General features: G+C 43.4%; 1 protein-coding gene across 1 annotated transcript in view; it reads left to right on the top strand.

Moving 5' to 3' along the window:
* Positions 1-4,182: 4,182 nt before the first annotated feature.
* ARMC8 (armadillo repeat containing 8) overlaps positions 4,183-19,205 on the top strand; it is a 44,274-nt gene continuing 29,251 nt past the window's right edge. Inside the window, exons 1-6 of the mRNA XM_084267505.1 lie at positions 4,183-4,277; positions 4,378-4,475; positions 11,581-11,673; positions 16,204-16,284; positions 17,421-17,496; positions 17,580-17,670. Of these exons, the coding sequence (XP_084123631.1) occupies positions 4,214-4,277; positions 4,378-4,475; positions 11,581-11,673; positions 16,204-16,284; positions 17,421-17,496; positions 17,580-17,670 (503 nt within the window). The 5' untranslated portion in view covers positions 4,183-4,213. The remainder of the gene's footprint in view (positions 4,278-4,377; positions 4,476-11,580; positions 11,674-16,203; positions 16,285-17,420; positions 17,497-17,579; positions 17,671-19,205) is intronic.

The raw sequence follows: 19,205 nt of genomic DNA, 5'->3' as shown, positions 1-19,205 counted from the left end.
TTGCTTTGAAAAATGCCATGGCCAGTGATTGCCTCCTGTTCTGCTGTTTGAAAAGGAGTGCTCAGGATGCATGGAAAGGAGCAGCTTTATAAACACTTGTATGTTTTCCTGCCTTGTTGGATTTATTTTTGTGCTTATTTCATTTATGTTCATGTTTGCTTTGGGTTTTTTTTGAGGGAGACTAATAATAAACATTCAAATAATCATGGCAGAATTAAATCTGAAGATTCACAGTACTCTAACTCAGACTGCTACCCTGAGCTCTTTCTTCACGTGCCTGCTTATGGGGCTTGATGGAGTGCTGAAAACGTACTAACAGCTGAGTTTCACCCCCTTCCTGGGTGTTCTAAGAACTTCAGAGATTTTTGTGACAACTTGTAAGTGGGATGTAATGTCAAAGAGCAAATGTCTGTTAAATTTAGTTAACTGTGAGGTCTGTGTTCAGACTGGATTGATGGGGTCTGTGTGTGAGTCTGTCTTACAGTGCATGGCTCTGATAATTTTGGCAAGAAAGGAGAATCTGAACTGTTCATCTTCCTTGCTAAACCAGCACACTTACCATTTGTTCAGCTGCTACTTTGCTTGAAAGATTTCTACTTTATCTAGAATATCCTGTGGTTTTCCTGGATGGATCCCTGTCAGTTGTTCAAAATACATCATGCCTCCAAGCTGACCTTGGTTTTGGTTTCGAGGCATAGTTATTCATGGAGTTCACTGGAGTGTCTCTCTGGATGGATTTACTGTCATACCTCATTTGGATGTGATTGCCTGGATACCATTACTGAAAGAAGCCCTCGACAGTTAATTGCTCTTAGAAGCACGGGGACAAATGGAAGAAATTGCATTCTAATCAACATGAGAGGAAAATATCTTAGGGAAGCCTTATAGAAGTTTGAAGAAGTCCAATTGTTGTGTTTTAAACTACTTGGCATCAAAGCTTTGATAAATATTCATGAGGATGTTGCAAGATCTTTCCATTAGCTTTGTTTCATTTCCTGTCTCATCATAATGAGCTTTATCAGGATCATGGGCTGAAGAGTCAATCAACAAGCATGTTAGCACCTTTCTGCTGTTTTCCAGTATCTGTCCTGGGCTTTGGGTTTCTCTTGGAGCTGTCAGACCCCCTACAAGAGTGAGTTATGGTACTTCTGGCAGAGCCTTGTTCTGGGATTTCTGCAGGTGTGGTAGAAGTCAAATGCCTGGCAGATAAGGGATGAGGCTGGAGTTAAGGGAATACAGGTCAAGCAGGGATGTAGTGTTCTTAAAATGCCCACTATGAAAAAGTACCTTTTGTTTTTTTAAACTCCAAAATCCAAATCATGACCTCCTTCCCTTTTATCCCCCTACATGTGTGTGCAACCAGGCTTTTCCTTGATATCCATTTCATATTCATACAGGAGAGGAATGTGTAGGGAATGTCTCTGCTGAACGTGTCTGTTACCAGCAAACCAGGACCTACGTTAGTGTGCTGTGTTGCTGTGCTGCCCCTGGCTCTCCTGAGACAGGAGAAGGATGTGGGCTTTGTCCTTAATGCTTATCAGCAGTTTATTAATGCACAGTTTCATCTTTATCAGTTCTGTGGGTGGTTCTCACCTGAAACTTTTCCTAATGTTACAGTTTGTCATTTAATGACTTAATTTTGTGCTCTGTGTCAGATCTCTGCTTTGAAAGATCGAACCAGAAAGTGTTGTAATAGGGATTCAGCCCAGCTTGGGGTTTGTATCCAGCTCTGGAAAACCTCGAGGATCTAGAAAAGGACATTGCTAATGTTTTAAAAGCTTACTGTAAGTAAAATCTGAACCTAGCTTTATAATTAGTGAAGATTAAATGTTTAGTTAGGGATTTCTTTGTTAATGTGCAGAGAGTGTAGATCATAGTCTGAGCATGTTTCATTTTCACTCTTCATGGAGCTGTTCCAAGTGCAGAGTTAATGGCAAAGAGAATAACAGGTATTTCCTTTGAAAGGCAACTACCTTCAGAACTTAGGGTGCTTCTGGATTTTGTCTAAATTCCTCTTTTTTAAAAAAAACCCAGAACTTTTAGGACATGACAACTCTCTGGATATGAGGAAAATAGTATTTGTCAAAGGTCTTAGTAGTCAGAGAAGGCTGTTGGTGTGGTCTGTGAGGGAAAGGTGGGTCTCGGAGCAGGATTTCAGGACTTTGTAGAGAAAATGGAAGGAAAGATTCTTGCATTTCTAAATTGATATCTAGGTTATTGGAAGCTACTTAGAAAAAGTGGCTGTTGCTGATGTTAGTTTAGTAATTAGATATCCATATTTACAAAACTGACATCAGAGGAGTCCCCCAAGATTCCCCAGACAGCCCCTCCCTGACCTGGAGCCAGGAGTTGGACTTGATGGTCCATATGGGTCCCTTCCAACTCAGGCCATTCTGTAGTTCTATGAATGCTTTTTTTCCTTTGTGCTGAGTTCGTGTAACACTGGTTATTACGTATTTTGCTGCTTTTGTAGTCTTTCAGTTGAGAAACAGCACTGCTCTTCACCTGGAATGTAGCACAGCTGATCCTTCAAAGAATACAGCACCAGAATGTGTAGCGTTAGAAACATGTAAACTCATTGCCTGAAGTGTCACTTCTGTTACTTTTTCAGAAGCCAATAATACTGGTAGGGTTAATTTTGAGTTTGCACAAATGGTATGAGACATGCTGTTGTGGGACAACTGATAAAACCTGGGTCTTTCTTACATGCCCTCTCCCATCAGTATTAAAGGCACGTACAGCGAATTGAAGAGGAGACAACAGATCAGCTGTGCTGAGCTGCATGGGCAGCCTGGGCTGCTGTTAGCTGGTCGCTGCAAGATGTGAGAAGGGTTATAAATATGAATATCTAGGTAGTCTTCTGTCTTGAAGTCCTGTGTACCTAAATGGCACTTAGCTACTGTTTCTGGGGTTGGGAGGGTGTTTGGTGGTTTATTTTTTCATTGCCTTTGACTTACAGTCTCAGCATTTGGGACCTTTTGTTCAGGGATTTGTAACTATTTCTGTCCCTTTCAGCAGTGGGGTAGATGTTGACTTCTGGTCCATTTTTTGCTCCTAGAGAAGGCTTCAGTGTATTGCCTGGCTTTGGAGAAACCTTTTCAAACTAGACAGAGTATTAGTAAATTGAGAATATTTCAGCCTTAGTTCGCTGCATCTAGAAAAGTGACTGTTATATGTACAGAGAGAGTTGTGTATCAACATCCAGGTCATTTTCCCTGCTACAGTTTTGCTCAGACAAGTGTAGTGTGGGAGCCCTTAGTTAAATGGGTTTTTTCATTTTAAGCTTCTGAACCATGTGAATCTTGAAGTGATTGTCTGTGGGGATGGGAGTTAGGACTCTGGTTGCTCTCTGGGCTCTTTGCATGACTCAGGTTTACACTGAATGTGGTTAGGGACCTCTGCTGTGATTTCAGGTGCTACTGGTGTTATGTCAAATATGTTCAAAGGGCTTCCTAGGTCTCTTGGTACCTTGTAAAGAATTCAAAATGATTGAGACCCAAGGTACATGTTTGCCAAGATGTGTTTTAGGCTTGAAGTGATCCTGTTCAGCTCTGATTCACCTGCTTTCCTGCACACAGAACTTTCCTGGGCTTTCTTTATGTCCATGTTCAATCACTTCTCAGTGTTCAAGAATTCAGATGGCTCTCAGCCCCTGTGCTTCTGCTTGATGATGCAGCAGTGACCCGGAAGAAGTCACTGCCCAAGATGATAACCATGATGATAGTGGTTCTCATGCCTCCTAGGTGTTGGGAGGTGTGTGAGGTTCCCTTTCTCATTGGCATCAAACTGCACACTCGTTTCCTTTAATTGAAATTTGGGATCTTCCTGATGTCCGGAAAGATCTCATCCCAGGGATTAGTACTGTGGCATTACAGTTTTAGGAAAAAACAATGTGGTGTCTTCCTGCCATAACCAGTAAAACCTCTTTCTGCTGCTGCAAGTGAAGCCTGTGTGGGAACACACAGTGTGAAAAGGATCCTATGAATGAAGAGTCCATCGTGCTCTTGTTCAGCCTTCATCTTTTTCTTAAGGACTTCATCTTCTTAACGTAGGAGGATTTATGTGTGTATATATATATTAACTAGAACTTCTCTTCAGTCTAAATTTCCCTCTGAAAATAACTCTTATTTCCAGGTTGCTGTATTTACTTCAGCAAGAAACCTCCAGCACAGAGCTGAGAACAGAGTGCGCAGTGGTCCTCGGAAGCCTTGCAATGGGTACAGAGAATAACGTCAAATCCCTACTAGACTGCCATATTATCCCAGCCTTATTGCAAGGTACTTTCCCCTTAATGGACCTTTGTTAGTAACCATTCCTAGAGTGCTCAAATAAGCAAAGATAATGAAACTGAATAGTAGTTTTTGTCGGTATTTGTAGGACTACTGTCGCCAGATCTGAGGTTTATTGAAGCTTGCCTGCGATGTCTACGTACCATTTTCATCAGCCCTGTAACTCCAGAGGATCTCCTATACACAGTAAGTAATAAGCAGATTATTATGACCTTTTAAAACCCATAGAGCTGGTGAGAGTGAAAGGTCTTGTCTGCAGCAGTAGTAGGACTTGTTTGACCACCAGCATTAGAATTTGTCACCTACATTTAAGACATCTGGTTCCCTTAACATTTATGGCAATGTTTGATATGAGATGACTGACAAGGTAGTGCACTGATAAAGAAAAACCCTAAAAATTTCAGGTTTGCTTGAAATCTTAGGGAATAAAAGCTGTCTCTAAATGATACAGGTACCATTATCACAGCTGTATTGGCAAAAGTTAGTTTCTGAAGCTGAAAGCTTTATCTGACGCTGGCCTCCTGCTCCAAATGTGAGGGAGCTTCCTTAGTGCTTGCTCTTCACCTCCAAAATTTCTCAGCTTTCAGTTAATATATGTGATGTGGTTTACATTTAACTGACAAGGATAGAAAATGGCCTTGGCAATTACTACTGCTATAATCATTAATTCAGCTTGGAGCACAGGACCAATAAGGTTATTGGTACTGACCTTGTTAAGGTGACTGGGCAGAGCCATTGGTGTGGAGCCCTGTCAGGAGGTAGTGCTGTCCATTGGCCTTCCCCAAAATCAGTCTCTGTCTCTTACTTGGGAGGAAGGGCAAGAAGGAGTTGTACTCATCCCTTTTCCTTCATCTCAGTGTAAGGGGTGAAGCAGGCTGTGGCCTGAAAACTGTGCTGTGCAAGCAGTCTCATTCTGCTGGGAAGAGGGTAGCTCTGCACCAGTCTAGATGGAGGTCGCTGGGCAGATCGGGCTCCTGAGGGTAACTGTCAGTCTGCAGTGCCAGTCATCCCACTGCTCGACAGGGTGACTGTCACTCACTGTCACTTGCTGACTTGATGCCTGTAGAGAAGGGCGCAGTTCACCTTTGATTTCATCCCATCTCCACCGTCTGGGGGTCTCTGGCATTACTGGAGACTGTTTCTGAGTGTTACAAGTCCTCAAGCTGGTTTCCTTCCTGATTTTTTGCCTAGCTGCTGCACAGTGCTGCCGTGTCTGCTTTGTTCTCTCGTGTTCTAGCGATTCCTTCCGTTCTCATTCCAGAGTGATGATCAGTGTGTCACCCTGTTTGCCATGGTCTCAGTTTGGCTGTGCACCTAGTCTGAATTTCATCTTCAAATCAGCCCATCTGATGAAGTCTTTGTGGAGCTCTTGGCAGCTAACCCTTGTATTTAGTACGTGTAGGTGATGAGCCAGCTTGGTCCTCCTCTGTTCACTGCCTTTTGTTTTCCCCAATTGATTTTTTGATTGTTCAGTAAGGAAACCCTGAACATGGATTGAATGTGTGGCTGCTGGAGGCACCTCTCCTGAGTCATCTGAGTTTCCTCTTGGTGTCTCTTCCTTCCTTTGATTCTGCTTTATGCTCCCAGATTACCTCAGGTTGGCCTCCAAGAGTTCACAATCACAGGGGCATCTGCTTCCTGCTCTGAGTGTCCAAAGCCAGGGCTTAGGCTGATCCTGTCTGGTAACAGTTCGTACGTTTTCCTGGGGAGAAATAGAGACTACTAATAGAGACACTCAGTAGAGACTACTAATTGCTCCCTGGTAGGAGGAGATGTTTGGTAACTTGGATGGAGAGGAAGTGGAAGAGTATGAAGAGAGATGTGAAAGACCCGATATTAGCATAGAAGTTACTGCTGTCACTGTGGAAAGGATATGCTGAAGATACTGGATTTTCTGTGTCGTTGATTTGCTTTCTCTGCTGCACAACAGTGACATCAGAACTCTGCCACCTTGCTCCTTTTCAGGCTAAGGTGATGTGCCTTAATTAACCAGGAAAGGATCGTCTGGTGAGGGTGCCCTTGTTCTTCAGCTTCAACTGTATAGCACCCATTTTCCAATCTCCCTCTCCAGTTGGAAGCCTGGAAGTTAAATATCTTGTGACTGATTATGATTCCATTTCCACAGATCAGCTGCTTTTTTGCTTCTCTTGTGGGAATATCCAGACCCGTGTTTTGAAACATAATGAATGCAGATCCTTTGGAAAGATACCTTCCTATCTCTTGGGAGGTACAGCCACAGCCCCGCTGCTGCAAGCTGTGTTTCACAAGGCAGCAGTTGGGAAGGTTGTCTCCGTAATTAAAGAAGTAATTATGGGCCTCATCAACACTGTGACAGACACTCTGCTTTCCTGATACTGAGAATAACAGGAAGAACTTAAAACTCTTGTTTAGCCACCCTGCACCCTCTTTGTTTCTGATCACAACAGCTCTGGGGACCCTGTCATCATTCCAGATTGCTTCAGATATTGAACGAGTGAAAGGGCTCATTCAGCAGCTTCTCTGGTTCTGCCTTTAACAGGTCCTGTTCTGAAAGGTAAGGTTTGTCAATGGCTGTTCATTCTTGCCCAGCACTTCTGGAGACTTCTGGAAAGTTGGTTCTTGAGTTGTATCTAAGATAGCAACTTCTTTTTGTGGTTTGACTTGTTCAGGACTGTTCTCAGGATGAGATGATGTGACTCATCTCAGTGTTTCCAAGGATGCTACAGTCATTCTAGTGGTTTCAAGGGACCTCTCACTTAAGAACTGGGATGCTCAAGTTCTTTAAAGAGAACTGCTTGAAAATATGTGAGCTGGGGGGCGGAAAGAGGGAAACAAAGCTGGTCAAAAAGTAATGCCTTAGTCAGCCCCTTTTCAGTGTCTCTGGAGACAGGACAAGGGGCAATGGCTGCAAGTTGGAGCAGAGGAAGTTCCACACCAACATGGGGAAGAACTTTTCCCCAGTGAGGGTGAGGGAGCCCTGGGACAGGCTGCCCAGGGGGTGTGGAGTCTCCTTCTCTGGAGAGATTCCAGCCCCGTCTGGACACCGACCTGTGCAATATGAGCTGGGGAGCTGCTGTGGCAGGAGGTTGGACCCGATGGGCTCTGGAGGTCCCTTCCAACCCCTATGATTCTGTGATATTTTAGCAGAATCAAGGGGCAAAACTGACACAATTTTCTCACAAGCACTAAGGAAATACTCATGCAACTTCCCCAGAGTTTGTAACCTTTCCATACCCCAACATTTCTGATTTTATGGAACAAAATGAGGAGTTGTATAAAAGCTCTCTAAAGAATTGTTGCTTAAGCATGTCCCTGTACAGTCCAGAATACCTAATCATACAGTTCTTTCTTGGTAGAATTTCAGAGGCCCCTTACTCTGATTGCAATGATTCATGAACCCTGATATCATACATACATCATCAGTGCTGGGGTCACAGTGATATCGGAAGTGCCCTGTCAGAACATTAGGTATCAGAACAGGCCAGTCTCAGAAATGCTGAATTAAAATGCTATTCCTCACCCAACATGAGCACCTTCCTATCCAGGAACTCCCCACTGGGCCACAGTGCCGTGCAGCTCGGTAAATGTTACCATGTCTGAATCCCTGTGTGCAGTTCTAGGTCCATCTCTGTAACTCTACAGTAGAGCCTCCAGACTATTAAACTCACTATCTGTCTACTTAGATCTTTATCAGAACTCTTGAGTCTCTCACACTGCAGCCAGAAATACTTGTGTGATCAATCCTGCTGAAACTGAACGTGGGAATGTCACTGGATGTGAAATGAAAGCTTGTTAGTTCCTCCCCTGGTGTTAGATACATGTAGAGAGATACATGTAGAGAGATGTTATGCATTCATCTGCTCTGAATAAAAGACTAGAACTGGAGAATTGTTTAATTCAACTACTTGTTGTAGTTTGGGAGATAAAGATGAGGATATGGGACGATAGGTCCTGTGAGACATAGCATCAGAACTCTTCACTTCCTTAGCTTCAGGTTGGTTTCCAGTTGCTTCTGATACAAAGGTTGCTGCCTGGCACTTTATATAGACTTGAATTAATTTCTTAGTTAACGAAGAACAACCTGAACATTGTTCTCATGGGTTTCATGAGCAGTCCCACCAGTTCAGGTTTAACAACAAAACAAGAGGCAGAAGCTTTCCGCTAGTCTGAGGGAAAGTCCTACAGCCTTTTGTAGGACCACTACTGAGTTGGCAGCGTTATTCACTATCCAGCTGTGTGAATCTGCCCACAAGCTCTAGTCACCTATGATTTAGCAAACAAATTAGTTGCTAATTTTAGGGCTTTATCTTTCCCCCTAAGAACCTGTGTGGATACAGACATCAAGAAATTCTTACCTAGAATTTCCTGGTTAGCTGAGGGAAAAACAAAGTTAAGGTAAGGACAAAATACAGTTATAAAGCTGTCTGTAATAGTGGGTGTGTATAAACTAGAGCCCACCTATTTGGGGGAGGATACAAAAACAGGACAGATGTGTTTTGTGCTTGCCAACATCCTCAAAGCTTGCAGTATTCTGTAGCTTTCTTGGTCAGGTGGATACAAAAACATATGTTGCTAACATTAGGGAACACTGTGTCTATGTGTTTTTAATAGTGACAGCTTGGATCCTTTTTGGTTCCTGGGGATCCCCTCTGGCTAGGGATCACTGAGCTTTTCCACTTGGCTCACTCTAGGTATATTTCTTCTGTTGTGAGCTCTTGTACCTTTTATCTTTGGCAGGAGCAGTATCTCAATCAACTTCATTAGGGTTTAGCCTTTAGACCAACTTTTACATACTTCTAGTGGCAGTTTTTAAAACAAGCCAGACTGTTCAGGGATTTCCCCACAGGAGACTTCGGGTATCTCACATCTTGAAGCTCCTTTTTAAATAAGCTTTACTGCTGCTAATTCATGAGGTGTCTCTCTTCTCTTCCCTCTTACCCTCCTGACTACTTGGTTGGTTTGTCTAAGGTGTGCTTTATTGCTGAGGAGTCTCTTAGCATGTATATTTATATATTGTCTTGAACATTCATGTGGTTTGAGAGCCTCAGCTGCCTGAGGCTTACAGAAAATGACCAGAATCTGGTTTAATTGGCCAAATGTGTTAAACCACAAAGGAGTCTGGGATAAATTAGTCGATTTGTTTTGCTTTAACTCTAAAGGAGAGTTTTAGAAGCTCTGGGCACCTGTTATGACTTTGTGGCCTGTTAGCTGCTTCTGTTTGGTTTCTCCTGGAAATTTGCTGCTCTGCTTGGTGTGTGCCCCAAAGGCAGTGAATGCCCACTTAGTTTACACAGGGCCCTGGGGTTACCTCTGTCAGGGACAGTCAAGAGACACTTTGTTATGGTGATGACCATCAGCACTGTTACAACATTCTTATGGATTTAATGTCCCCTATGGCAACTAAACCTGTTCCTTGCTGGTCTTTGGGTTCTGAAGCTGCAAAGAAACAGCTGTGTTGGTATAAATGTAAAGGGCAGAAGGTCAGATGGAGCTGCTGTTAACCAGACCTGAAGAGTTGGGCTTGGAATAGTTTTTCCCTTGTTTTTCTTGTGCACGTAAGTGTGCAATGAGCACAGACACGTGGCTGGTGTACCTGGAAGAACTTTCTCTCTGTAGGATGCCAGAATGACAAAAGAGGCTGCTGCACATCAATCCTTTCCCGTTACTGAGGAGCAAGCTGTGGAAACAGAAGTTGATTTTAGCCTCAGTGTGTTTCTTGGCTCTCTTGTCCTATTGTCTTCTCTGGAGAACAAGGCTGCTGGATTGTTGGCAGCAAAGCTTTCTAAAATAAGTACCAAATTTTATGCGTATATGTAATTTAAAAAACCCCAAACCTAAGTATTGCAAAGCATTTCCTTATCTCAGACACTTTTACAAGGAGGAGAGACTTCGTGTGCCTACTTTGCCAGTATAAAAAGTACGATTGGAAATTTCCCAAGGAAAGGGGAAAGAAAGCTTTTCATAAGCTGCTGTGTGCCTCTGAAGCCAGTAAAAGATGCAGGCTAGTGCTGCTTTCATCCTGGAAAAGGAGCTGAGGAGCACCAAGGTTTTGCTGTAACTGCAGTCCACCTCTCCTGAATCAGAGGGTTGCTATTCATCATTCCACTGCTGGTGAAAGAGAGGGTCTGACTGTGTATGTAGGGACAATATCGGGTAAGCTCTTGGGTGAGGAAGTCTCAGTCTTTCACCTCCCCTGTTCTCCCTTTAGGTGATGGAAGGGGATCTGATCAGTGTTTATCAATAGCTGAAGTGTGGGACATGGGGACATGGCCAGCCTCTTCTGAGTGTCTGTGGGGACAGGACAAGGGGCGATGGCCTCAAGTTGGAGCACAGGGAATTCCACCCAATCTGTGGAAGAACTTCTTCCAGGTGAGGGTGAGGGAGCCCTGGGACAGGCTGCCCAGGGGGTGTGGAGTCTCCTTCTCTGGAGATATTCCAGCCCCATCTGGACACTGACCTGTGCGAACTGTCCTAGGGAACCTGCTTTATCAGGGGGTTGGACTTGATCTCTGGAGGTTCCTTCCAACCCCTACAGCTCTGTAACTCTGTGAAGTAATCGAGTTTCTGCCTTTCAAATAAAATGTCCAGTCTTTCTTTTAATGCCCCTGCAGCAGCTGCCCTGAGTTGTGTGGGTAAAAGGAACCCAAAGCTTTTAAATGTTGTGATTTTGTAACTTACAAGGGAACTTCACTAACTGGATGTGTTTGCAGGAGGCAACTCCAGTATAACCGCTTTCTTTTACTGATTTATTTGGAATTCTCTGCCACTAGTGTCACTCATACTAATAGTGCCCATAGCATGATTTGGCTTAAAGAAGATGATTACCCTTCATTAATCACTCAGAAAACGGGTGCCAAGGCAGACTGGACACTGTTCAGTCTGGCATCTTGTTCCCCTCCCTGCTTTTTTCTGCTGAAATGAGGTAAGTAAATCACACTTGTGAGGAGATGCAAAGGCAGCTCCTGGAGTAACTGCTTTCACTGACCATGTTTGCAGTCAGTACAGCTTTTTTTTCCCCATTCTTTTATTGTTTTCTTATGAAGTAAATTTTCTAGAGACAGATCACAGAAGTTTTATATATAAAAGTGAGTTTTTTACCTTACTTGCATCGACCTTTTTATTTTTCCCCTGAGGATTTGGCTCAGAGCTGTCACTTGTGCCTTGCAGCCTGTCCTGTGTGTGTCCAAGTATCAATGGAAGGGAAGAACTGAGGATGCAGAGTCAGGAGTATGCTCTGAAGTCACAAGCTGTGAAAAAACGATGCTGAAACCGAGTGTTAATACTTTTTTTTTCTTTTCTGCCTTGTTTGCAGGATGCCACAGTTATCTCCCACCTCATGGCACTGCTCAGTAGGTCTCGATACACGCAAGAATACATATGTCAGATCTTCTCACATTGCTGCAAAGTAAGGAAGAGGATACGTGTTCTTTGGGCAACTTGTGTTTCTGGTGTGTAAGAAACTGTGTCAGATGGTGCTGCCTTTTGTGGCAGGAAAATTAGGACAGTAATGACTGAACTGTTACTGCTCTGGGCTTGCTGAATGATTTATTTGGGTCTCTATATGTTTCTCTACAGTAAAACAAAATACACGATAAGTGTGTTATTAATTGGCTACTAAACAGAGTCAACAGTTGAATCAAATATCCATCGTCTCTATTATCAGTACAAACTTTGGAAGGCTCCTTTCTTAGAGCAGTGACAGGCTGGAACAAGCTGTCCAGAGAGGTGGTGGATGCCCCATCCCTGGGGATGTTCAAGGCCAGGTTGGATGGGGCCCTGGGCAACCTTGTATAGCTGCAGGCCTGGAGGTTGATGTCCCTGCCTGTGGCAGGGGGGTTGGAACTCTGTGATCCTTGGGGTCCCTTCCAACCCAGACCAGTTTGTGATTCTATGATTCTTACCTCTGGAAGCCTTGACAGTGTGAGCATCTCTTCACAGAGGTCTTGCATCTGCTTTTGAGCTGTTTTAAACAGAGAGTGTGTTTTCTGAGAGGTACTTACTGTGGATTGAGAGGAAGAAAGCTGCTTTTCTCAATGGAGCTCTACCAGCGACAGGTTCAACCAGATGCATTGTAGAGCACGAATGAACATGTAATTATCCACAGGGGAAAACAAATTTAGAAACGGCAACAACCCCACCCCAAACAAAGGTTTTTGTCTTTCCCTCACACACCCCACACACCCTCCCAGTTTCCACATGCTGCTGTGTTGTTTTTATTATTGATGTGGTTTTGGTAGTTACTGTACCCATGGGTTATACAGTGAATGTATCAGAATAATTCAGTGTAAGAAATCATACTGTGCAACCCCTTTTAGAAATGGCTTAAAACAAAAAGGTCAGAGATTGTATTTGTCTACCAGACTAGCAAATGAAAAGAAGTACCAAAATTTAGGAATTTGTAAGTATTTGCCTCAAAAAATTGGCTTTCTACATTCCTACACTTACAATGGATATTCTGGAACCTCGTATTTTTCAACAAGTATATTATATTTATAGACTTGCTTAATGACATTAGGACAGAGTCCTGCACTGGACTGTGGAAGTTCAGATCTGTCCCTAATACTGGAAAAATAATTTGATATAGTAAGAAGAAAAAGTTGACTCTCTGAACAGATAAACACACATGCCCAAGAAAAGCAGGATGCTGGTGGGTATGAGCATTAGGGAATAGTTGTGTTGACAGGATAAATATTAGCTGCACAATAAAGGAGAATAGCATCCCAAATGTTAAGCTGACCAAGGACTCATTTCTTTGCCCAGGAAAATCCAGCTCTTCAGCAGAACCCTAAAGTGCCTCTTTCCCTTTTGTTTTGTTCTTGAGTTTCAGGTTTGATTATCAAGCTGAGTGGCTGGATTTTTCCACGTAACAAAATCCATCTAATAGAGCAAAGCAGAATTTGCAAGGGATTCTCATTTTTATGGATATTTTAAGTATGTTCTTAGAATTTTAAACAGTAGATTAAATACTGAAAGTTTCGTTATTTGCTACATATTTAATGAGGACTCCATTTCCCCCCCCCCAAAAAAATGCCTCGAGTGAGAGAACCTTTCTAATTTTTTTCCTGGAAAAATAAATTATTATAAGCTTTAGTCCCTAGGTAAGGCGTGGCATATACGAATTTTCCCATTTCAGGGGGAAATGGCCAGCCTCTTCTCAGTGTCTGTGGGGACAGGACAAGGGGCAATGTTCTACCCAACCAGGAGCCCTGGGACAGGCTGCCCAGGGGTTGTGGAGTCTCCTTCTCTGGAGAGATTCCAGCCCTGGCTGGATGCCGACCTGTGTGACCTGTCCTAGGGACCTCCTTTGGCAGGGGGTTGGACCTGATGAGCTCTGGAGGTCCCTTCCAACCACTGTGATGCTGTCATATATTGTAAGGAGTGTTCATGCTTTTATTTCTTCCCCCTGCTTCATAGCTCCTACTCCTTGCTTGTGCAAACCTTTCTCTGCTCGGTCTTGTGTATCCATTTTCTCTCTTCCTGGCCAGAGCTGATTGGTTTGGCTTCTTAGGTTTTTTTCACTCTCTTCCTCCTCAAGTTTCCCTGGAAAAGCAGAGATCTCTTCTCTAGAGGCAGGAAATCCTTAATTCGGGTTCCTAGTATATTGCTGCTGTTTTCTGCCTTTGCTGCTTGATTTTCCTGCTTCTCAACTGTGTTTTTACAGTTAAAGTTGTCTGATGGAAAACACTGACTCTGGAGAAGAGCCTTTCCTAACCAGCTGGAAACGCTGATTTATAGGGAGAGCAAATGCAGCCCTTAATATACAGAGCCAGGGTTCTACCTCCACGTAAGCAAATAAGTAAACTGCAGTCAGGTTGATGCTGAAGGGCTGGTCAGAATGTGCTGCTGAGGATTCTGTTTCCAGGGAAAGTGCTGTGAGGAGGTAAGCTCTACTGCTTTAACTGTCAAACTGCAAAGAATTAGGTACCCACTTGGAACCCCATGGTGTGTGAATAGTGTGAGAAAGTAGCTCTGGAACTTACTTTTGGGTGCAGTGATGTCTCTACACATGCCCTCATCTCACCACCAGTTAAAAATGAAAAATCTTGTGTCTAGGAGCGATCCAGGGTAAAGCCTGGATAATGAAGGCAGCTTGCTCCCAAGCCCCTTGGGAGAATATTTTCCTACATGATCTTAGGCCTGAGCGAAGGTACATTTGTATTGAAAACCTCACTGGGGGAGGAATGGTTACATCCTCCTGTCCTTCTGCTTTCTTGAAAAACTGACAGTAATTGTGCACCAAGGGTGACTTCTGTCCCCAAAATACTACATTGTTTGGTCTTATTTGCAGAAAAAAGGTAACTGTGGTAGGACCAGCTCCTGGAACTCTGTCAGTATCCCCGAAGAGCAAGAAAAGCAAAAGGTCTGGCTACTAAATTGGCATCTCAGCTGCTTGGAATTAGGAAGGAAATGGTGCTTTATATTCTCACGTTTTCACATCGTGATTTACAGGTTAGGGCTTAAGCCAGTTGTGCATGAAACAGGCTGGATCAGGGTGTACATATCAGGTATTTCCACCCACATCTGGTTATGCAGCGAAGAAAATACACCCGTTATGTGTGCGTGTGTCCTGTTTGCACAGAGTTTACTGTCTTCATCTCATGGAAAAACCACGAATACTTGGGAATTACTAAAGCCATTTAGGTCGATAGGATTTCTCTTTCTTCATTTTTTTCACACATTTTAATATCTGTTCTTCAGCTTCAACACTGGTGTAGCTGCGGCTTTAAGTCATTGTCTCAGCTGCTTCTCTGTGCCAAAGGAAGTTGTTTTTTTACTTAAACCATGCTGGTTTAATTGCATTTTTTGGTGGAAAGCTCGTGGTGGCAGTAGCAGCTGAAGCATCTCTTAAAGCACCAGATATGGTACATCTAAAAGTAGTTTAATGCTTTTTTTCTTTTGAGGTAAGGGATACTCCAAAAGTGTGCTGTTGAATATAAGAGGAATCTGGTTTCAGCACTGTTTCAGATGTGAAAATAAAGCTTTGCTCATGCATGCTAGGGTGTATCATAAACTCAGCTGGGTTTGAACAAAAGCTAACGGAGTGAAGATACTTTCTTCACTTGCAGATTAGTCAAGAAAATGCATGGAGGAATGATTAATGCTGCGACACTGTGAAAGCTGAATTTAAACTGTGCATGGCCCATGGTTAACACAAAGATCTAGGGTCGTGAATCTACACCTGAAGACTTGTTTTTAAGTCACAGAGCAGAGTTCATAAGAGGCTGTTGAGGGTTGCAGACCTCAGTGAGGTTTCATGTTGTTCTTTCCAAAGTCATCAAGCCATGTCCTACTACGAAACTCCTGAGATTGTCCCACTGCAAAATCCAGTATTTGTTTTAGATTCCAAATGCTCTTGAAACCTTGGGAAAGTATTAATGTTCAGCCATTGCCGACTCAGATTTTGAAGTCTGTGAATGGGTGATGGCTGATTAGATTGATGGCTAAGTATGTCTGAAACTAAATTAATCATTAGGAGGAAAATGAGAATCTACACTCAAAGCACTTTCATGTTCTGTCTGAAACAGTTTGAGAATGAATTCCCACTCTTCTGACATGAAAATTGTTGAAAGTGGTTAAATATTATCAGTGAAGAAGACATGAGTGACAGGGGATGTCTCATATGGTTTGAAAAGAAAATCAGGGGCTTTGATTGTTTCCCATATGAAGGATAGAAACATAAGTCCCCAGTTCTTCCTTTGGGAAAGCTGACTTCATTGCTCGCTGAAGAGAGGAGCAGGGGTAATCTTTTTGTCTGGGAAAGGGCAAATGGGACAAAAATAAGTATTGGACTGAGAAAAGAAACAGTGTGACATTTGATGACAAAGTAAATGTCAGTAAATCTTCCTGTAACACCTAACAGTAAGTTGTAGAGAGTAGAAACCTCTTACAGATTCCTTTAAAAAAATAAATTGTGTTCTATTTTTTTCCTTTGCAGGGTCCAGATCACCAGACAATCTTATTTAACCATGGAGCTGTTCAGAATATCGCACATCTGTTAGTCTCTGCCTCCTACAAAGTAAGACATTAACCTGATTTTCTGTTCTATGTATCTTTATGAAAGGGGATCCAAAGGAAGGTGAATAAACTATGTCTCCATGTATGAACTGAACCTGTGAACTGCTATGATGTGTATTTCTAGAACAGCAGTTGGTTTGACTTGCCATAGGGATTTCTATCAAAACAAGTCCTGTTGTTTTGGAGTGCCCTGTAAAATTAAAATGCCATTAATTAAGACAGGGCTGCCTTTCATTGATTCAAAGTAGAGCAGTCACTAGTCAACCCAAGAAAAGTTTGTTGAAGAATATATGAGAAAAGCAAATGTGAACTGTCCTAAGCAGAAGTCATACCTGTGACAAAGGACACGGAATGTGCAGAGGTGGCCAGGTGCCTGTTTTGTGAATCTCCTGAGTCTCAGCTCCATCCTCTTGTATTTTAGAAGTCCATCCTGGGCTATCTCAAAGCACTGTTATGATACTTCTGCTCTTTGCTGGTTGTTTGCATGTTTGTGAGGCATCAGAGATGACACCATTTCTGACTGGCCGTTCCCAAGTTTTAGCCTTGCTTGTCTTTTTCACAGCTAGCTCATGGTATACTCCAGAGAAGGGTAATTCCAACAGGGAGATCACAAGAATTATGGTGTGACTTACATGTATCCATCTGGCTTGTTGTGGTGGTTCAGCCCCAAGCAGCAGCTGAGGACCACATGCCACTTCCTCACTCCTGGAGGAGAAACAAACAGAGCCTCCATGGGTTGGGATAAGGACAGTTTGCTGCCAAAATCACTGTGAAAGGAGAACAATAACAGCCAGTGGCAAATTTCACTCACACCTGGTGATAACACAAAGTACCTTATTGGCACCCAGGAGTGCCACCTCTCCAACCAGCCCCTCTCAGGGGGGAGCAATATCAGATGGTGTGGAAACAGCCCAGGCTGACTCAGTTTCCCTGTGCTGGCTGCTTGGAGAGGTGAGCTCTGGCCTGGCCAGAACCAGAACACTTGTATTCATCATCTACACCACTTACTGATCCTACAGTTGTTTTTTTACAAGCCTGTGTAGCGGAATAGACCATTTCTGGTTCTGAATTAGCATTTACATCTGTACCAGGTTCTAAGTTACATCTGTACCTAACATACATTCTGGTTTTACACAGGTTCGAATGCAAGCATTGAAATGCTTCTCAGTTCTAGCCTTTGAAAACCCACAGGTATCCATGACCCTTGTCAATGGTAAGTCTCACGCTGCTGTTGCGTATTTGTTTCTTACTGACTGGCTGAATTACAGTTACCTGGAGTTTTCTCTTTCCTTGCAGTGTCAGTTGATGGAGAATTGCTACCACAGATTTTTGTGAAGATGTTACAGAGGGACAAGCCTATTGAAATGCAGCTCACGTCAGCCAAATGGTAATTTTCATCAGGAATTAGAGTGAAATAGGATGCAATTTAATTCTTTTTACCTGTTCCCTTCTTTCTTGTTGTGGTGAAGCAATATGTGATCTAAGTTCACAGGAATAACTATAGATGTTACTTACATTTATCTAAAAATGCTTGGGGAAATGTTTCTTGCCTCCTGGTTGTTATAGCATAACTTGCACTCCCTGCTGTACAGAAACAGGAAGAAGTGTTGCTGGGCATCAGTTTTAGCAGGAGCGTGTTTTCAGACACAGGGATTTTCCTAAGATGAACTGCAATTGGATTTTGTGATAAGTTTTACTTGGAATAGGCTGTGGTCAAATATATCACAGAATCACAGGGGTTGGAAGGGACCTCCAGAGCCCATCGGGTCCAACCCCCTGCCAGAGCAGCTCCCCAGCTCATATTGCACAGGTCAGTGTCCAGACAGGGCTGGAATCTCTCCAGAGGAGGAGACTCCACACCCCCCTGGGCAGCCTGTCCCAGGGCTCCCTCACCCTCACTGGGTAAAACTTCTTCCCCATGTTGGTGTGGAACTTCCTCTGCTCCAACATGTAGCCATCGCCCCTTGTCCTGTCTCCACAGAGCACTGAAAAGGGGCTGCCCATTTCCCCCTGTATCCCATACTTCAGATATTTATAAACATTAACAAGGTCCCCCCTTAGTCTTCTTTTCTCCAGGCTGAACAGTCCCAGCTCACTCAGCCTTTCCTCATAGGGGAGATGCTCCAGGCCCTTCATCATCTCTGTAGCCTCCTCTGGACTCTCTCCAGGAGATCCCTGTCGTTTTTATACCAGGGAACCCAGAACTGGACACAACACTCCAGGTGTGGCCTGACCAGGGCAGAGCAGAGGGGGAGGATCCCCTCCTTTGACCTGCTGGCCACACTCCTCTTGATGCCCCCAGGATCCCATTGGCTCTCTTAGCCCCCAGGGCACACTGCTGGCTCATGGCCACCCAGTCATCTACCAGGACCCCCAGGTCCTTCTCAACAGAGATATGTCCTTACAGGGTGTAATGCTGGTGTCCTTGTTGAGTTGCTGTTCAGAGGACTTGCTCAGGTGACTGGGACTGTGGTGTGTTGAGAACTGTACACACTAAGAAGATGAAAGAGTAGAGCTAGTCCCTCTTCCCAGCAGTTTTAATTAAAACAGATTATTCTTTAAGCTTTGTGTGCTCCTCTGACAGAATGAATGCTATTCCTTTCCTTGTTCAAATCCAATTTTCCCCTCTGGTGTGGGCACATTTCTGTGCGTTCGTATTCGTAATGACTTTCTGCCTTGTGACAAAATGTGACCAGGCTCTGTAAGAGCAACACTGGGGTTATACTTGCTTCCTAAGCTGGGAATTGACTCCCTTTAAGACCTTTTTTCATTTTGCTTTATTAATAATAATGGCATAAATGACTTCAGGGAAATTAGAGATAAAATTGCCTATGACTATGAACTATTAAAAACAGATACCCCAAGAGTTCGGTCACTTAAGTGTTGCTTGATTATTCTTTCAGAATTCAGTAGCTTATTTTT

Source organism: Gallinula chloropus (assembly GCF_964237585.1).
Source record: "Gallinula chloropus genome assembly, chromosome: 8".
NCBI classification, from domain to species: domain Eukaryota; kingdom Metazoa; phylum Chordata; class Aves; order Gruiformes; family Rallidae; genus Gallinula; species Gallinula chloropus.
The sequence above is the reverse complement of the archived record's forward strand: the minus strand, read 5'-3'. Positions and strand labels throughout refer to the sequence as shown.